Source organism: Colletotrichum paranaense, assembly GCF_030867605.1.
Source record: "Colletotrichum paranaense strain IMI 384185 chromosome Unknown Scaffold_2.1, whole genome shotgun sequence".
Classification (NCBI taxonomy): Eukaryota; Fungi; Ascomycota; class Sordariomycetes; order Glomerellales; family Glomerellaceae; genus Colletotrichum; species Colletotrichum paranaense.
This window is the reverse complement of record NW_026848960.1, coordinates 277,256-296,793: the sequence shown is the minus strand read 5'-3', so window position 1 is coordinate 296,793 and position 19,538 is coordinate 277,256. Positions and strand designations below refer to the sequence as shown.

Sequence of the window (19,538 nt, the reverse complement as noted above, 5' to 3'; positions counted from 1 at the left end):
TTACCTGACCTCAGACGGGGGTACGTACCCCTAGTGGCAGTATGGCACCGTGTTCTCGAAGTTTAGGGGACCGGGAGCTGTCAGCAGTCCGACCAGTCCGCGTCCGCGTAGCCGGCAACGCCGCTGGCAAGGCCCGCAGGGGGCATGGCAATGGGGCTACGGGGAATTGCACTGAGCAGTGTTGTATCGGTATGTAGCCTTTGCCTGTCTAGATGTATGGGTGTACTCGTAAATACCTCCCGATGTATCCGGCTAGTCTTTCTCTGCCTCCCCACCCCAGTTTGCAGTTATCCCGCACAGCATTCGGATATCTTATCTTATCCGTAACTTTGTACCTTCACACCACCGCATGGGAGACTTATCGATGAAAAATATTCCGACCAGGCTTTGCGATAACAGCAGCGAGCAGCACGCAACCGCCCAGCCCAGCCGAATCAGACGACACACGACCCCGGCGATAAGCCATTGGACTCTGGAGAGCTTGTCTCACTGTCTGAGTGTTCGAGACCTTTGAGCAGACTATCAGTGTCGACCCCGGATTCGAGCATCTAACCGTGGGGTCCATTGGAGGACGAAGACTGCATTGCGTGCTTCCATATCTCACTCGTCCCAGACGCACAGAGACAACCAATCGGCCGGGTCCAGGTACCTTTTACCGACTGACAGGTCCATGACACTCGCTTGCAGCTCAGCTCAGTCGTGATTGATCAGCCTCATGGCTACCGTGCCATAGCCGCTCACTCAGTCTAAGTACGTTTGACGTATCTGAGAGAGAGAGAGAGAGAGAGGAAACGGGGGGCACTCACACGAAAATCTTCCCTCATCGGCGGCGGGGAAGTCTTCCCTTTTATTCCCATTCTGGCAGCACCTCACGCATCATCGTCTACGACTACCAGTCCCCCCGTCTTTCATGCCGTGTGTCACTGCTTTTACGTGACCACTTTCCCTTCCACCAAACAACCTTCCTACTCCATACTACGTACCTTACCCAATCTCGAATTTCACTTCTCGCACAACTCGGCACTATCTGTCGCCTGACACAACCCAATTTGATCACAAGCATTTGCGTACCCTTCCGCCCCCTTATCTTTATCTTACACTCGCGCACGCAGCGCACGCACGCCCCCGCGCTCCTCGGCTCGGCTGTCGCCCGGTTCCGCCCGCCCGCCCGTCATGGACATGGACACCACACCGGCGCCCTACGGCGACCCCGCCACCGCCGGCCCGGGTTCAACGACCATGCCGGCCTCCTCGCCGTCAGCCAACATCCCTTCCTTCGAGTCACACCCTTCTGCAGCAGCCGCCGTCGGCCAAACAGCGGCACAAGCAGCACTGGGCGCCTCCAATGCCGCAGGCACCGCCCAGAGTCGACCATGTGACATATGTCGTCAGCGCAAGACGCGCTGCGTCCGCGAGGAGGGCCGTGATAAGTGCGTCATGTGCTCCTTTCACGGCCAGCCGTGCACATATCTCCGCGGGCCGCTCCCGCGCAAGCGCCGGAAGGCCACCGATCCCCCGGAACATCGCCCCTCGACCAATGGTTCCGTCTCTGCAACCTCTGGTCCTCCACCTGCTCCCGTCCCGCTGGATCCCCAGGATGAGATAACGTAAGTGATGTGACATTCCTCTTATCGTACCTTCATCTTCCCGTCGTCTTGAACTGCTCTCGACGCTGGTCTAGACTCTCCGGCCTACCTCACCCGACGATACCTTGCCTTTCCTATGTCTCATTGTATCACGGTACCTCGTCCTTCCTGAATAGTCTCATTGCCCCCTTCTCATTGGCTCATGCCATCAACCTTTCCCGGCTGTCCAGTGTCACGGGTCCGTCCTCATACACCTATTCGCCTCTCTCTCTCACTCTCCCTGGCCTAGTAAAGAATCTCACTTTCTCCCTCTCCGTCTCCTCAAGTCACCCAGTCTAACGGACCCACAGGCATCCGTCTCCCGAACTGCTTGAGGCCCTGTCGCCGTCTCTCGCCGGTTCAGAACACCACGTAACATTCAACCAACCCGTCTCCCTCCTAGACGGCACCCTCGGTCTCCATCTCAAGACCCATTCCCAATACGTCGGCAACACAGACTACCGAGAACCCTCCCTCCTAGACCTCCATCGTCCCCAAGACCCGGCCGTCAGGTTCGTCCGCCGCCTCGACGACTCAACCGTCTTCCTCATCCACCGCGACCGCGAGACCTCGTCAGAACCCCAACGAATAGCCGACCTCGACGCCATAGAAAAGGTCGTCCACCCACTCGGCTCGACCCTCGTCAACCTCTACTTCCGCATCGTCCACCCTAGCTTCCCCATCCTCCACAAAAAGGTCTTTCTAGAGAAATACGCCCGCTCTTACCATGAGTTCTCACCGCCCCTCCTCGCCGCCGTCTACCTCCTGGCCCTCGACTGGTCCTTGTACGACCGCACTCTCGCCACCTCATCATGGCAGCCAGACCAGGCCGCCCTCGAGGCCCTCGCCCTCCGCACAATGAGCGACGACATGAAGCGCCCCAAGATCTCCACCCTCCAAGCCGGCCTCCTCATCCAGCAGCGCTTCCGCAATAACACCTGGACCTTCACAGCCCAGCTCATCGCCCTCGGCCAGGGGCTCGGCCTCCACGTCGACTGCAGCGACTGGGCCATCCCGGATTGGGAAAAGGGCCTGCGCCGCCGCCTCGCCTGGGCTCTGTTTATGCAAGACAAATGGGGTGCCCTCGTCCACGGCCGGCCCTCGCACATCCGCCTCGACGAGGACTGGGACGTCCGGCCGTGCTGTATCGAGGATTTTCCTGAGAACGCCGCCGATGAGGAACACGATCCCGAGGGCAGTGCCGAGGTCGTTGTCGGGCGTGAGCTGTTCCTGCGGCAGATTGAGCTGTCTCTCATCCTTAGTGACGTGCTCGGCACGTTTTACACGGCCAAGGCGACCCGCCGCGGCGGCACTCTCGACCAGATCGGCACCGTGGGCGTCGCCGAGCTCGCGAAACCTATTGTCATGATGCTACGGGAGTGGTACGCGAAACTCCCTGAAGCCCTCCAGCTCCAAGAGACACGACTCAAAAAGCTCTCTGCGAATGGTAAGTTCACGCTCCCCTCCTCCCCATGAAAAGCATTCACTAACCCATTACAAAGGCTCCCTCCACCTCTCCTACATCTCAATAGACCTCGCCCTCCACCGCTCCCTCGTCCGCAACGTCTCCTCCAACGCGCCCGACTCCCTCCGCCACGCCATCCGCACCGGCGCCCGCGCTCGCCTCGCAAACGCTTCCAACATCATCTCGAATCTGCAAATGGAGCACATCCAGTCCTTTTGGGGCTTCGCCGCCTCCGCCCAGCTCGCCGCCATCGGCTCCTTTGCGGGGCTGCTGTGGGCCACCTCGGACGACGACGCCGAGGCCATGTACTACGCCGACCGCGTCGAGGAGTACCTCTGGAGCCTGCGCGTCCGAGCCCAGGCGGCGCCGTTTGCGAGGGAGGCGTTGAGGATGTTGGAGGCTGATGTGGGCGGGTTGGGGGCTGTGAGGGCTTCTGCGGAGATTAAGATCTAAGAGGAGCTGGAGGTGAGATTTCTGACCTGGTCCGGGAAAATTCTTCTTCCCTTCTTACGGTCATGAGTTTATGTAGAAAGTGGAAACATGTACAATGATTATGGTCATGGCTGGCGAAATCCGGATTTGGTATATCAAAAAAAGGGGGAAGGGCGGCGAGGTGGGGAGAACACTTGCTTTGGGGTGCTTATGTTACTCACTCACATAGTCCGCGTGTTGTTTGCTCTCGTTTGCATAGTTTTGTCTCTTGGATACCCGTAAATCACTTCGATAGAAGAGACAAGAACCTCGTTCGTGTATATGTTTGTAACATCATTGCGCGTGAACCCTGGCGAATGCTCTCCAAACTACGAGTATCTAAGTCTATGAACCAACGTCTAGTCAGCGCTTGTAAATCCAGATTTTAAGTCATCAATATGGAGCTAGACATCACTCAAATACGAGACCGCACTCTACCCCTACTCGACGGTGCCTCTCTCTCTCTCTCTCACTCAGCCGCAACAACCAGCAAATCATCAAACGGCCCAACTACATCCCCCTCCGCAACCAACATCTTGACAACCCTCCCCTTCACGGGACTCCCAATCTTGATCTCCATCTTATTCGACTCAATCCACACGAGCGCGTCCCCAACCTCGACCTCGTCCCCCGGCTTCACCTCGCACTTCCAGCACCGGCCCGGCATCTGCGCCTTGATCCTCTCCCCTACAACCCCACCGTCGCTGCTACCGTCACCATCCTCCCCAAAAATACCGTGCCGCTCGCGCTCGCTCTCTGGCGGGTTATACGGCTGCAGCAGCTCCTCCATAAACGGCACGTTGCGAATCGCCTCGGCGCGGAGGTTACGCGTAGCTTCGATATCGGCTTCGTTGGCCGCCAGCCAAGATTCGTATTCTGCGAGGTCGAGACTGCCTTCTTCGATGCGAACGAGGTCGGAGATGTGGCCCTGTGTGATGGCGGCGTCGAGGTCGGGCTCGGGGATGGAATAGTAGGATATCCGGTCAAAGAGGCGGAACATCCACGGCTGCTGCTGTTGTTGCTCTCCCGCGATATCCGTCCTGCTGCCAGTGCCGCGCGAATGCGATACTACAGCGGAAGCGGCAACATCATCCCAGATCGGGACCGTCCGCCCGACGAGCTGGTACCCGCCCGGCGAATCCATGCCGTAGATGCACATATACTGCCCACCGATCCCCACGGCGCCGCGTGGCGTAAAAGAGCGGGAGGGGTTATATTTCGTCCCGAAGAGGCGATGGCGCGGGTCGAGGGGTACAGCGCAAGGGGACCCGAGAAACACGTCGCCGAGGCCGAGGATAAGGAAAGTTGCGTCGAGGAAGATGCGCTCGACGTCGGCGGGGGAGGGCAAGGCGTTGAGGTGGCGGAGGAAGTCGACGTTGCTGGGCAGCCAGGGGGCCGTGGCGCGGATGGTGGCGGCGTAGCGGGCGACGGCGGCGCGGGAGACGCTGTCGTCGAAGGCGAGGGGCAGGTGGAATGTGCGGGAGGGAATGGAGGGGGGGATGGCGACGTCACCTAGGGAGGCCTCGTGGGCGCGGAGGACGGAGAGGATCGTCGCGGGGGCTTGTTTGGGGGTGTATTGGACGTGGAGGGTGCGGACGCCAGGAGAGAGCTCGAGGACATGTGGGATCGGGTGCGTCTTGTGGCGGGCGATGAAGGAGAAGATTTGGAAGCTTTGGCGGAGGGAGAAGACGTCTTCCGTGCCGAATTCTAGGAGCATCGCGTTGTCGCCGGCCTGGCGGACCGCGATGCGGCGGCCGGCGCTGCCAATGTCGCCGAGTAACGGGTTTGAGTCGGGCGTGGTCGGACTGTTGGCGAGCGGAGTGACGTCCACCACTAAGGGCGTGAGCTCGGCGATGGAGCGTTCGAGAGCGGCCTCGAGAAAGAGTGCGTCGTCTACGCCAATGGGCTGGAGCTTGACCTTGTCGCCGGGGCGGAGCTGGCCGAGCTTCCACATCTCTGCTGAGGCGACGACGCAGAAGACGACGAAGCCGCCGAGGCTGGGCCCGTCGCAGGTGAGGATGACGGCCTCGTCACCGGTGAAGCTGACGCTGCCGACCGAGTAGGGGCTGTCGTGGATGTTGGACGGGTGCAGGCCGGCTTCGCCGCCGGTTTGGCGAGCCCACTGCGGTTTGGGGCCGTCGAGGCGGATGCCGACGCGGTTGCTGTTGTAGTGGACGATCCACTCACCGGCGAAGAGGGTGTTGAAGCCTTGCTCTGTGAAGTGCTCGGGTGCCGAGTGCTGTCCGGGAACGACGCCGATGGACCAGTTTGCGTTGCCCGGGTCGGATGGAATGGGGGTCGCGGGGCCGGAAGCGGTGGACGGCAACGTGGCAGTTAGGTTACCCACGGGAAGCAGATCGCCGGAGCGCAGGTTCCGTCCGTTGTGGCCTCCAACCTGGCCCAATGCGAAGGTGGAGCGGGAGTTGAAGATTTCGGGAACGGCGACACCCCCGCGGATGGCAAGGTAGCTGCGGTACCCGGACGTTGCGCCGCCGATGAATAATGTCTGGCCACTTTTGATAGAAAAGACGGCGTTCTGTGAAACAGACTCCTTGTCGATCTTGACTTCGGCGGTGGCGCCAGTTACGGCTACAACGGCGTCGCAGTGGAATAAAAGGCTGGGACCGTAAATGGTACACTCGAGCCCGGCGGCGCGGGAGTCATTCCCAACCAACCTGTTTGCGAGTCTGAAGGAATAGTCGTCAAAGGGCCCGGACGGCGGAACGCCCACGTGCCATAACCCCTTGCGGCCTGGGAAATCTTGGACAACGGTGAGGGTGCCGGGGTCAACGACCTCAAAGACGGAAGATTCGAATGTGAAGGTGTTCAGGGATGTCGTTGTGAAGTTACCAAACTTGAACATTTCTGACGCGACAATGTGGCGAACATAGTTCAGATTTGTCTCAACGCCAGTAATGACTGTCCTCTCTAGAGCGTCAGCGAGCTTGACGATCGCTGCTGTTCGGTCCTCGCCCGTGGCAACGATCTTGGCTACGAGCGGGTCGTAGGACGATGACATCTCCATGCCTGGCTCAACCCATGTATCGACGCGTACATCGTCAGGAAAAGAGATATCCAGAAGACGGCCTGGTGAGGGGCGGAAGTTCTGCAGCGGGCTCTCAGCATAAACACGCACCTCGATCGCAGCGCTGGTCACCTCGAACCCTTCTGGCTTGTCAAAGATGTTCTTGCTGTCGCCAGACGCCACGCGGATCATACACTCAACCAGGTCAAGACCAGTCACAGACTCCGTGACGGGGTGCTCAACTTGCAGGCGAGTGTTGACCTCGAGGAAGTAGAATTCCGAGGTATCCACGTCGTAGATGAACTCGACGGTGCCGACGTTGCGGTATTTGACAGCAGAAGCAAGATTGACAGCGGCCTTGCGCATCCTTTTGCGCACATCGAGTGGTACGAACGTGGCAGGACTCTCCTCAATCACCTTTTGGTTCCGCCGCTGCAGGGAACAGTCTCGTTCGCCGGCAGACGTGACGTTTCCCTGTCCGTTGCCAATGACTTGTACCTCAATGTGCCTAGCACGCTCGATAAAGTGCTCCACAAAGACTCCAGCGTCGCCAAAGTTGGCCTGCGCCAATCTCCGGACGCTTTCAAATGCCTCGACCAGTGACGCAGCGTCGTCGCAGCGCTTGAGTCCGATACCACCGCCGCCCGCAGTACTCTTGAGCATTACGGGATACTTGATGCGATCCGCCTCGGTGAGCGCCTCGTCGGCACTTTTGAGCAAGTTTTTGCTGCCCGGCACGACGGGTACGCCCGCCCCAATGGCAACTTCGCGAGCGAGGTGCTTCAGACCGAGCTGCCGCATCTGTTCAGCAGTCGGTCCGACCCAGACCATACCCTCGGCCTCGACGGCTGAGGCGAAGTCGGCATTCTCTGCCAAAAAGCCGTAGCCCGGAATAATAGCATCAACGCCGGCCTCTTTCGCAAGAGAAATGATTTGAGAGCCGTTGAGATAAGTTTCCGAGACGGAAGTGCCCTCCAATGGAAGCGATACATCAGCGTTGCGTACGTGAGGTGAGCGAGCATCTGTAGAGGAGTGAATTGAAACAGTCTTGATGCCCATGGAATGCAAGGTCCGGATGATTCGGACGGCGATCTCTCCACGGTTGGCGATAAGAACGGTCTTGATGTCGCGAGTGTTGGGATTGCTGTCAAGATGGGAATCCTCAGGGGACAGGGACTTGATGAAAGCACGCCAGCCTCCAAACTCTGTGATGTCTGTGGCACCTTCTAACCCATAGGGTTCACAAATGAACCCAGGAGCCCAGCTTCCATCGACCAGCTCGACAGAACCAATGCCCAGAGGCGAAGGCACAGTACTTAGAAAACTGCCGACCTCCGTCGTGGGCATACTCCAAACTTCCACCTGAATGGCGCCGCCGCCGGTTTGAACGCGCTTTAGACCGGGCTTCTTTACCGTGCCGCCGGTATCAAGGGAATAGAACTTGTAGCTTGGGGATGTCGTCGTGGCCGTCTCTAGTGTTCCTCCACGAGACGTCAGGTCTTTGTTCAAGGGAAAGCCCGTAAGGTGAGCACCTACCACCACAAGACGAGTCGTCTTTGGCTCGCCCGCGGCAACGGCGTCAACTTTCCGTGCCTCGAGTCTCTCAATCTTGGTAGCTCCAAGAGGTCGAGGGGCAGTGCAAAGCCATTCCCGTGCCAGCGAGAGCAGTTTCGGCTCGTCCCACGTGGATGAGATCAATGTAATGCCAAAGGGGAGTCCGTCGGATCTGAAGCCAGCAGGGATTGCCAGGGCGGTCCAGTCCATGAAATTGACAAAATTGGTATAAGTGCCAAGATAGGCGTTCTCCTTGATCGGCTCCCTGGCGAGATCCTCAATGGTCGGGAAGGTAGGAGACGTGGGAACCAAAATGGCGTCGAAATTGCCGAATCGGTACTCAATCTCGCGGGTCAGCTCCTGTCGCAGGTACTCTGACGCGAAGAGGTCCGCGGCGTTGAAGTCCTTGGCCTTAAGGATAATCTCCCGGACGGTAGGGTCCATCTTGTCTCCGTTTTCCTCGATGAAGTCCCTGATGGCGGCGTAGCGTTCCGCGACCCAGGGGCCCTCATAAAGCAAGCTAGCAAGTCTGAATAGCGGAGAGAAGTCCTTGGGCTCCAGCGTCCAACCAAGAGTCTCGGCCTTCTCCAGGGCCTTTGCATAGGCTACAGACTGTTCAGTCTTTCCGAACCATGGAGGATCATCACAGATGGCCATGCGATGTCCCTCAAGCATACTTGGACCGTCTGGCCGAGCCCTTGAGAACGAGTCCTTGGGGTCGAAGCCCTCGGCCAGAGCCAAGACCGTCTCGGCATCATCGACTGTGAGTGCAAAAATGGACACGCAGTCGAGGCTGCGACATGCGGGCAGAACTCCAGTCGTGCTGAGGGCGCCTCTAGTGGGCTTCACTCCCACAAGGTTATTCAGACCGGCAGGCACACGACCGCTGCCTGCGGTATCTGTACCAAGAGAAAAGGGAACGACGCCTCTCGCAACGACAACGGAGCTGCCAGAACTCGAACCGCCACTGACCCTGGCGGGATCAAAAGAGTTGCTCACTGGACCGTACGGTGATCTGGTACCGACAAGGCCTGTGGCAAACTGATCGAGATTCGTCTTGCCGAGGACGATGGCACCGGCAGCTTTGAGACGGTCAATGATTGCGGCATCTTGGTCGACAGGGCCATTGGCAAAGCTGGGGCACGCTGCGGTTGTTGGGAAACTGGCGACGTCAATGTTGTCCTTGGCTGCGAAGGGGACGCCGAAGAGCGGTAGGGAAGCACCGGTTGAGCGTAAGGATCCGGCGTAAGCCCACTGCTGCTCGATTTGAGACGGGGTGGCCAGGGCTATCCAGGCGTTGGAGTTTAAAGTGGCCTCAGACTCTCGAAGCGACAAGAGTCGGCTAAGGCCGTCCCCGGCTTCTTGAGCATCTCTCCATTCCGGAATAGTGAGAGGAAAGGTATCTTGGGATGTGGAGCCTATAAGAGAGTGTAAGCCCATGTTCATACGTCCAAAGTAGCCATGTACCCCTTAAGCGATCGGTATGACCCGAACCAGAAGCACAGGGCAGGAGGATGACATCAACGCACCCATAATATTATATACCAAAAATGTCAAAATAGATTAGAATGATGTCGTATGAAAAAAAAAAATGCTCAATGCTGCTCGTCTCTGAAGCAAGAAAGTACCGGTGGGACTGGATCTTAATCTCGTTTTATGATGAAGTTTTTCTCATCCACGGTGTAAGTTCATGAGTGAGGCCGTCGTCCTACTCAGATGTACTCATCGGCGAAGCCTGCGGGCAGTCATAAGGGTTGCCGGCGGGGCCTGGTATAGTTGTCGTTGATCCATCCAGATCAATCAAGACGGGCGTTTGAAGAAGATGGCCGAACCAATGATGAGAGCGGTATCGGCTTATCGAAGTGATTATGATAGTGCGAGACGGGCGTGTACGAATGACAAGGGAGAAGTACTATGGGAGGCGTTTCGGCCGAGTGGACGGATAACACAGCCTTTGGAAAGGTGGTGATGCGTCGTGGGGGTATCATTCGTGATCTTGGCTATGGGATGTATCTGTATCTGGAGATATTCTATTTTCTGGGGATATTTGCGACAGAGCTCGGCCAGCCCGGCGGCTGTGGGGTTGAGAGAGGGCCGGCGGCCGGTGAAGTTGACATTTTGGATGTCACTGTTGGGAGACAACAGGTTCCCACAGCTGGCGCCATCTGTTGTGATGAAGTTTGGGTCAATTTGGGAGGTCCTGCAGGATTACCTAATTTTGGACGCTGATTAATCTGCGGGGCGGGTCTCGGGGCGGGGGGTCCGCGTTTGGAGATTGCCGTGGTGCTGTGGCTTGGCATCGTGGCGTCTAAGAGTCCCAATAGGATGGCCCACCCAGTGTTGCCACAAAGTGGCACAGTTCTGTTTCTGACTTCTGCGCCTGTCAAAATCCCCCGCGTCCACGGCGCCATCGGTTGCCGCGACTCTTCGCTTCAAGTTCGCACGGATCAAAGTGGAGGCCGAGACGGATTTCTCGCTTTCGCTGGCATGACTCCTCCAAAGAGGCTCCAACAAGATCCATCATCCATGGGCTGTGGGCGGGAAGCGGAGACGAGACGAGAGTTCGCTTCCTTCCGATACACTCAGCCCTTTTTTTGGTCCTGGCCAGTGTTCCTTTGCCCCTCTCACTCAAACAAAAGCTTACGTCGTCTCATCTCACTCATCTCAACATTTCCACGCCAACGGTGCTAGGTCCTCACGGCAGTGTAGGCTTCTTTGGCTTTCAACACCTGCTTACAACGGCTGCCAAGACCGACTTGAGGATTCACAAGTGTGGGTTCCCACTTCCCAGGCATTCTGTGACGAACTCTCGCGTGGCTTGGGCATCTATCGAAAGCGAGAACGGGGACTGGGCGACCGCGTCTGAATAGCCGCCTGTGGACCAGGTCTTGGATGTTTCTCAGACCAACAAGCGCACTCAATCTTTGGTACCAGTGTATCACCACCTACTACCGACCTACCATCAACTGTCTCGTGACTACCAAAGTCCTCTCTTTTCTCCGTCTATCCGCCAGTCTGCCTACCAAACTCCGTACTGCTCACCGTCTTTCTTCTCGGAAATGGCGAGGGATTCATTACGCCAAAACGTCCCCGGTCGTACAACCAAATAGACGCCGCTTCGGGCAGACAACCGACGCCCCCCGCCATCGCCATTGGCCAATCTGCAGGGATGCGACTCGAGTCGACAAGGATCCCATCTGAGCCCGGCGCTTGCGCCTCTTCCCCATCACATATGGCTGCCCAAAATAGCCAACCATAACTGGAGCTGCCTGCGACGAGGGGGTGTCCTCCTGCGTGCGACGCATTCCTTCCTTCAATCGCGTCTATTGTCTGTTCCTCCAGTCACACTGCATTGCATATATGTCTGTCTAGCGGCGCCTCTTCAGACGGCCACCCAGAGACTCCAGCTTGGATAAACCCCTCTCACAAAAAACCAGCAACTCTAACCGTTGCACCACTTGCAACCTAATCTATATAGCCGCCATCCCTCTCTTTCCTACATCTCGTCGATTGCTGGTTTCCCCCCTTTTTCTGAACTGATCTGTCTCATCCCGGTGATTCCAACAGTTCGGGAGGCTAAGGTCGTCACTTGACCCCTGTACGACCCAACCTGCTGGCTATCTAGGCTGAGCCGCAGACTCATCAACTTATACCACTCTTCCGGGTCCAACATTGGCACATCACGTGGTCACGATGGCTACTCAGACTGGAACCGCCTCAAGAAGGCCAAAGCTGTCGTTGAGCATCAAGACATCACCGGCACCTCACACAAGAATCAACAAGTCCTTTTCCGTCATCGATCCCAAGGACCCCACCACCTTCAACACCCTCTCCAACGTCTATGTTACCGCCATTGAGAGGTCGACGCCCACCGCGTCAGAACCGCTCACGGCCATCAATACCTCCCAGCCACAGCCCTCGCGCTTGCAGAATGGTTCAAAGACACCCCAACTGCGCATCCAGACGCCCTACGCAGTCTCCTACCCCGAGACGCCGTTGACCGCACACCCTCTCTCGCCCGGCGTCGCAATGGAGATTACCTTTCCAAGCACCATGACAGCCACCCCGCCTCTCTCTGCGGGCCCCGTAGAGCCCAACCAAGGTCCCCAAATGTTTGGCTTCTCGCCAATCGACACCAAGACGCCCCTTACAGCAATCGGCTTCATCACCAACCAACCGGAGCCGCGCTCGCAGAGGAAACGCAATAACAACCTGACTCTCGTTGGCTCAAAGCTGCCTTACACGCATCCTCGCTCCCTCCACAGCATCCTCCGCAACTCGCCTCTCCCTCCGCCGAGTGCCAAAACCCCCATCTCACCGCGCCGGCAGTCCTTGCGCTTGCAAGAAAAGGCGGCCCGCCGTGTAGCCTACAACAGCCCCATCGAGCAGACAATAACAACGGAAACGTACACAAAGTCCCACATTGACCTGCTCGTCGAGGATGTCGTTTCCCCGGCATCACCGGCGGCAGCGGCAGCAGCAGCAGCAGCAGCAGCGGCGGCGGCGGAGACGGCACCGGCACCGGGCCAGGAGGAGGCCAACACGGTGCTGGACCTCGCCATGGCGTTCACGAGCGACGAGACCCGCGACGGCGGCATGACGCCGGGGCCGTTTGAGGAGATGCGGCGTCGGATGGCGGGGCTGGCGGCTAATTCGCCGCCAGTCAGCCCGTCCGGCGGCATCAGGAAGCGGACCAAGCGTAAGGAGAAGAAGAGGCGGTGGGTGTGGACGATTGGGAACCAGGAGGAGGACGAGGAGAATTTGGGGGGTGCCGTGGCGGCTTTGCGGGCGGCCGAGGCGGCGGCGGCAGCACAGACGCCGGTATTGTCTATCCCTCAAAGGAAGCCCGTGGTTGCTCCTCCCCCTCCCATTGTGGAGGTGCAGACCTACGGCGATCTCCCGACGCCTAGCGTCGAGACGTTTGAGGAGGCCGCTGGGGAGGCGGAGGACGTTGAGATGTCGGATACAAGTAGCGTCTCATACTCGTGTTCCGATCGGGGTTTGACGCCTGGGGATATGGAGATGGACCTGACGACGCCGACGGTGCCGAAGCGTCTCGTTTCACAGTGCGACAGGCTGGGGTCGGCGGACCTGATTAACCCGGATACTGGGAGTCGGCGGGACACGCCTATACCTCCGGATATGGTCGTTCACTGATGGGAGTGCGAGCTACTTAGAGGAAGAGGAGCTGGTGTGGAATCTAATTTGGTTGAGGTTGGACTGGACTTGACAAGAGCAAATTGCATTTGCGTGGTGTTTAGGGAGCGTCATTTGATCAATGGTGGTTTTTTATGTAGGATTATGTACATGTACTAGTGGAAGTTATCATGAGAAACACGACGCACTATGAACCATACCCTCGGTATTCTCTGTTCGATGACTGATGTTCCTCCGCGTGTTCCAGCCATGGCCTAGCAAGACTGGGAAGAGCCAATGTTGAGGTTTCCAGACACCAGAACATGCTTTCTGGTACCGGTATACAAATGGGAGCTTGGACGAAAAGTGGCGCGAACTTGTGGCGGCTAAAAGACCAGTCTGGCCAGCGATGAATTCACAGACCAACAATCTTCCCTGTCTGGGTATCATCCACCAAGATCCTATATATCAGCGGCCGACAACGAAGCGATGAACGGAAAAGTTGAAACGACAAAACGAAGGATGAGTCTGGCAACGTGGACAACACAGTGTTGGTTGTGTAATAGCAGAGGTGATTGAAAGCGGGGGGGGGGGGGTCAATGATGAAAATGTGGACTGACGGAACGCTGGAGCTTGGCTTGCGTAACATCCGGCAAGGTGGTTTATTTTTGCTGCTGCTGTTACCAAAAAAGACAGGCCCTGTAAACGCAATCGTCGCTTCTCTCCTCCCGCCGGCCGGGACAAGCGGCACCCCATGTTCCATGCCCTGTCAGGTCGTGCCTGTCCAGTGAGCCGCCCGGAAGGTTTGCGATAGACTGACCTCACACTTTTTGACAAACCTGGACGACGATCAGGAGCCGCCTCGGGTACGATGGTATCTACTGTACACATGTGTTGGCTTATCTGTATTGCCTGGGATGGACAGATTGATACAGTCGAGAACAGTTTTTCCAAGAAATGGGTAGATAAATCCTCTCTTTCGTCTGAATACGAAGAAGATGAGCATATGAAATCCACATTTCACCCAACCGACATTCATGAGCCGGACCAAACGTTCCCCCTCATGCCCCAGGACTCAAGCTGTCAAGCCAGCACAAGCTCAACGAGGAGTGAGCTAATCGCAAAAGCCAAGGGGCCGGGGTGAAAGGCCAATGAACACGCGGCCCAGTCCATGCTGTTTTCCCTTTGCCAGCGATGTACGCAAGCACATTTTGCGATCCCTACTGCAGATCGGCCACAGGCTTGTCGCATCGTCTTTTGTCATGCAGTCCATTGAAACATGCGGGAAAACAGGAAAATTGAGCAACTCTGATGAATAGTAGTGTAGGGCGGGAAAGCTGGCTTTTCGCCTAAAGCCATGCACCAGCCCAGTCCAGCGTGTCCCATTCAATAAGTAAGTAATCCAAAAAGGGGGCTGCAGTCTGGCCAGACCTTGGGGCCATTGAGCGTGGAGCGTTCCAGCCACGGTGGCAGAGGGAGAGTCCTACCGCGTCTCTAGTCCTGGCAACTTGACCCGGAGGAATGTTTGTGGCTGCGAATTATCATGAACATGTCAATTCATCGGGATGTATACCAGTGATACTAGGTGTCAGTGAAGCGACAGCGCGCAATAGGCACGGAAGGTAAGTGAAAAGCGCAGGGCAGGCCGGGGCAAGAAGATGGGAGTGACGGCTACGCTTTGACCAGGCCAAAGTACCGGAAACTTCTTCCGTCATAGGGGGCCTGTAAGGAGCCGGGGGCTTGCTTCGGGGGTGGGGCCGCGCCTGGCTGTTAGTGGGCTTTTTTCCCGCCATCAAAGTCGCAAGTTCGCAAGTTCGCAAGACACGCTACGTCATTGACCATCACAGCTTCCCACCCTGCCTGCTCTGTTGCTGCACCCACAAGCTGCAGCTGAAGGGACAGAGGTGCTAACCCAACCTGAGGTAATGTACACTATGTACTAAGTAGGTAATCATGGTGAAGCGAGCTAGCTGGCTAGAGCTGAAGGGGAGCTATGAGGCAATTGGAAGGGCTCGTTTCCCACCTCGTCCATTTCATGGGATTGCCGGTTGGTTAGGTTCCCTTTTCCCCCCTTTGCCCTGCTGGTCTGCTGGATGATCTGCATCCCTATGATTATATCCCTATCCCCCGAGACCTTTAACCTCCGCACAATTTCGATCTTGCCTGTGTGGTCTTCCTCTGCTCAATTCTCTTTGCCTTTTTGTTCTTTCGTGTTTACCCAAACACTAGGCAACTGATTTGGATCTTTGACAGCGTAGTCTCAGCTACGACTGGTCTATAATCTTCATCCACATCCAAGACAAAAACACCCTGGAGAATCAGGCGTTGTCCATGGTAGCAAGATGAACTACGACGAACACACGGTGCCGACCGGCGGCCAACACTACAGCGGCCGAAACCGCATCCCAAACATTCACGAGTTCGTTGCCCAGCTCGACAAGGAGAAGCGCGAGCGCGACGCTGCCATTGAAGCCGAGGATAAGGAGCACGCGAGGATCGCCAAGGAGGCTGCCCGCCAACAGCAACAGAACGGCAACGCCACACAGCAGCAACAGCAACAACAACAAAATCTCCAAGACACAAAGGATCATGTCCCCGAGAAACCAAAAGGTGCTCGCAAGAAGACCAAGACCGTGCGGGATCCCGTCACTGGCAAGGATGTCGAGATTGAGAACCCAAAGGAAAACTTCAAGGACGTTGTTGAAAACCCTCACGTGAGATCATCCCAGAATCCTTCGTTTCTCGCCGGGCATCAAGTCCCGCCCGCTCTGGAACCCGTGCTAACACGACAATTGGCAGATATCCGTCCCCAACAAGAACCTCGGAAAGGACGCTACAGTCTCCACCTCCCCTAACCAGTCCGGCGAGGAGTACCGATGGGCCCAAGATGTCACGGCACCGCCCGACCCCGTCGAGCCCGGTAGCACCACCGACGTGCCCATTCACAGCGAGAAGACCAACGTGAACTTTTTCCACACCCCCAGCGTCAGCTACGAGCCCATGTTCGAGCACCTCGAGAGACGCGGCAACATTTTGTGCGCTGGTATCTTCTTCGCCATCGTCATCGTCGGCAAGTTCTTTGGCGGCTCGCTCTATGGCCTGCTTCCTCTCGGAGCTTGCGTCGCCTCTGGCGTCTTTCTGTGGATAAAGGACCTCATTACGCAGGGGAGAAACACCGAATGGTCTAGTGAGCAGGCGCGTGGCGAAACAGCAACCGTCAACCTGGTCCCCGAATCCGTCGAGGTGCGTGGTACTCATTTCTGCACAGCGATGACATGAAACTAACAAAGCTCAGTGGATGAACACCGCCGTCGGCATCATGTGGAATCTTATTAATCCCGAGATGTTTGCTGGCGTTGCCGATACGCTTGAGGATGTCATGGTTGCTTCAGTGCCCGGCGTCATCGAGAACGTGCGCGTTGCCGACATCTCTCAGGGCAGCAACCCGCTCCGTATTCTCAGCTTGCGCGCCCTTCCCGATAGCCACGTCAAGGACATCAAGGACGAGGCCCACAAGCAGAACCAGAAGAACACTGACCCCAACGAACTGGCTGCCATGGAGCAGGCTGGTGACTTCTACAACCTGGAGGCCTCAGTTGCTTACCACGCGAAGCCGTCTGGCTCTGACGTTTCGTCAAAGGCTCGCAACATGGGAATGCAGCTTGTCTTTTACCTCGGTGTTCGAGGTCTCTTTGGTGTCCCCCTCCCAATTTGTAAGTGCACCAAAATCATCCATGTCTCTGGCTTCATCTAACGACTCGTAGGGGTTGAACTTCAGGGACTTGTCGCCACCGCCCGTATCAGATTGCAGCTTACCCCTGAACCGCCTTTCCTCAAGACCCTCACTTTCACTCTGATGGGTATTCCCAAGGTTCAGGCTGGTTGCACGCCAATGATTGAAAAGGGAGTCAACATCCTGAACCTGCCTCTCATCTCCAACTTTGTCAACTGGGCCATCGGCACCGCCGCTTCAATGTACGTCGCTCCCAAGAGCATGACTCTTGACTTGAGCAAGATGCTGCAAGGCGACGACATCAAGAAGGAGACGCTTGCGCTCGGACTACTATTCATCCGTATCCACAAGGCAACGGGCCTCAGCAGGCAAGACCGCCGGGGCAGTGAGGGTGGAGGCTCCGACCCCTACATCACCGTCGCCTGGAGCAAGTTCTCCAAGCCCCAGTTCTGTACCCGTGTCATCCAGGATGATCTCAACCCCGTCTTCGAAGAGAGCTGCGGTCTGTTGGTCACAGCCGATTTGATCAAGGCGGATGAGCAACTTTCGGTCGAACTTTGGGACAGCGATCGCTCGTCCGCGGACGATGTCGTTGGCAAGGTCGAGTTGAGCATTCAGAAACTCATTCAGCACCCCGGCAAGATGTTCCCCCAGGTTTCCAAGCTTGCTGGCGTCAAGGCCGAGACCTCCATGCCTGGCGAGCTGCACTGGGAGGTTGGCTTCTTCGGCAAGACCCAGTTCCGCAAGGCTCTTCGTACCGATGGCAAGGACGTCAATCTGCCTCCTGAACTGAGGGACAAGAAGGAGCTTCAGGACGAAAAGGGAACCATTGAAAACGACATGGAGGATGCTGTCGAGCACACTCCTCCCGACCCTCTCTGGCCCTCTGGCATTCTCAGCATCGTCGTCCACCAGATTGTTGGGTTGGAGCTCGCCAATGTGAAGGGTTCCAACGGCAAGCGCAAGGGACGCGAGTACGAACCTGCGCGCCTCGACGCTGGCGAAGTCAAGGAGGAACAGGGCAGCAAGCTGCCAAGTTCCTACTGCACAATTCTCGTCAACGATGAACTTATCTACAAGACACGTACAAAGGCGGTCTCCTCGCAACCCATCTTCAACGCCGGTACCGAAAAGTTCATCCGCGATTGGAGGTCTGGCATTGTGACAATCACTGTCCGCGATTCCCGCAACAGGCAACACGATCCCATCATTGGCGTGGTCCCTCTCAAGCTTTCCGATATTTTGCGATCTGGAAGTGAAGCCACAAGATGGTACCCTCTCGATGGCGGAGTTGGATACGGAAGAATCCGCATTTCCCTTCTCTTCAGGTCTGTTGAACTGCGTTTGCCTCCTGCTCAGCTTGGCTGGGATGTGGGTACATTCGAGTTCACGTCTCAGCAAATCACTGCTGCTGGCTACGGTAAACTGAAGACCAAGATTCGCCTTCGTACTGGTGGCAGCTCTTCTAGCATCAAGCGAGACGCTTGTAACAAGCTGGAGGAGCAAGACGGCTTTTCTTGGGACATCAGTGGCGATGAGAAGCATGACAAGATCCGTCTTCCTGTTCGCTACCGCTACAGATCCCCAGTCTTCTTCGAGTTTTACCCTCCCGGCAAGCGTCATGCCGACGCCTTTGCGTCACTGTGGCTCCAGGACTTCCCGGATTGCGAGGAACGCGACTTTGATATTCCCATCTTCAACTGCGACAAGGGTCTGCGCCTGTCACAGAACTATATCACCCAGGACAACTTCAAAGACATCCCTGACATGAAGATTGAAGAAATTGGTCGACTTAGATTCAAGGGTCGTTTCTCCACTGGTACCGATGGTGATCACGTCAAGTTTGTCACTGATAACGATTCGCGTGAGACAATCGAGACCTGGGAGGCCTGTTTTGCGGAGGGAGTACGAGGCGAGGAGGTCCGAGCCGAAGTGCCCCCTGCTGTTCAGAAGCTGCATGACGAGTCTCTTACCCAAGGCCGCGATGTCCTAGCTCAGACCGACCCGAAAGAGAAAGAGAAGTGGCTCTCCAAGGACGGAACCGATTGGAGCACTGCATTTGGAAAAGATCCCACGCAGATGATGGGTGGCGATAACGAGAATCAGGAAGACCTGAACTCGGAGGGACGTGATGATTTTGATACGGATTACGACGATGATGATAACAGCAGTGAGCCGGATCTCGGGCTCACAGACGCCAGCACTAAAGACACCAGAGCGAGCAGCAGCGGCACACGTCAATCAACAGACAGCAACGCGAGTGCGGCTCCCTCAGACGCATCTCAGCAAAGCAACGGAAACGGACCTGTTGCCGCCTACAAGGACTACAAGAGCAGGAGCAGAGACCTGCACCGTCAACATCGGGGTCTGATGCAGTGGCGTCCGATGCGTAATGTGCAGTTCGCTAAGGACGAGGCCAAGTTTGCGATCCGGAAGATTACCAAGATGGGTGCTCTCAACGGTCGCAAGCCCGATGTCGAGACCGAAGTCTAAGTCCGTTCTTTTTGTCGAGAGAAGAGGAACATGGGG

General features: G+C 56.8%; 4 protein-coding genes across 4 annotated transcripts; 3 read left to right on the top strand and 1 right to left on the bottom strand.

Moving 5' to 3' along the window:
- Nucleotides 1-1,173: 1,173 nt before the first annotated feature.
- Nucleotides 1,174-3,543, top strand: CPAR01_01965 (fungal specific transcription factor domain-containing protein; the record flags this gene model as incomplete). The annotated part of the gene is made up of 3 exons (XM_060486253.1): nucleotides 1,174-1,607; nucleotides 1,937-3,072; nucleotides 3,128-3,543. The coding sequence occupies 3 exons, from the start codon at nucleotides 1,174-1,176 to the stop codon at nucleotides 3,541-3,543; spliced, it is 1,986 nt and encodes a 661-aa protein (XP_060353581.1).
- Nucleotides 3,544-4,030: 487 nt separating this feature from the next.
- CPAR01_01964 (urea carboxylase) lies at nucleotides 4,031-9,586 on the bottom strand (the record flags this gene model as incomplete). Its single annotated transcript, XM_060486252.1, has 1 exon — nucleotides 4,031-9,586. The coding sequence occupies one exon, from the start codon at nucleotides 9,584-9,586 to the stop codon at nucleotides 4,031-4,033; it is 5,556 nt and encodes a 1,851-aa protein (XP_060353580.1).
- Nucleotides 9,587-11,833: 2,247 nt separating this feature from the next.
- On the top strand, nucleotides 11,834-13,297 carry CPAR01_01963 (uncharacterized protein; the record flags this gene model as incomplete). Its single annotated transcript, XM_060486251.1, has 1 exon — nucleotides 11,834-13,297. The coding sequence occupies one exon, from the start codon at nucleotides 11,834-11,836 to the stop codon at nucleotides 13,295-13,297; it is 1,464 nt and encodes a 487-aa protein (XP_060353579.1).
- Nucleotides 13,298-15,618: 2,321 nt separating this feature from the next.
- Nucleotides 15,619-19,502, top strand: CPAR01_01962 (C2 domain-containing protein; the record flags this gene model as incomplete). The annotated part of the gene is made up of 4 exons (XM_060486250.1): nucleotides 15,619-15,990; nucleotides 16,076-16,519; nucleotides 16,572-16,989; nucleotides 17,041-19,502. The coding sequence occupies 4 exons, from the start codon at nucleotides 15,619-15,621 to the stop codon at nucleotides 19,500-19,502; spliced, it is 3,696 nt and encodes a 1,231-aa protein (XP_060353578.1).
- Between the last annotated feature and the right edge of the window lie 36 nt (nucleotides 19,503-19,538).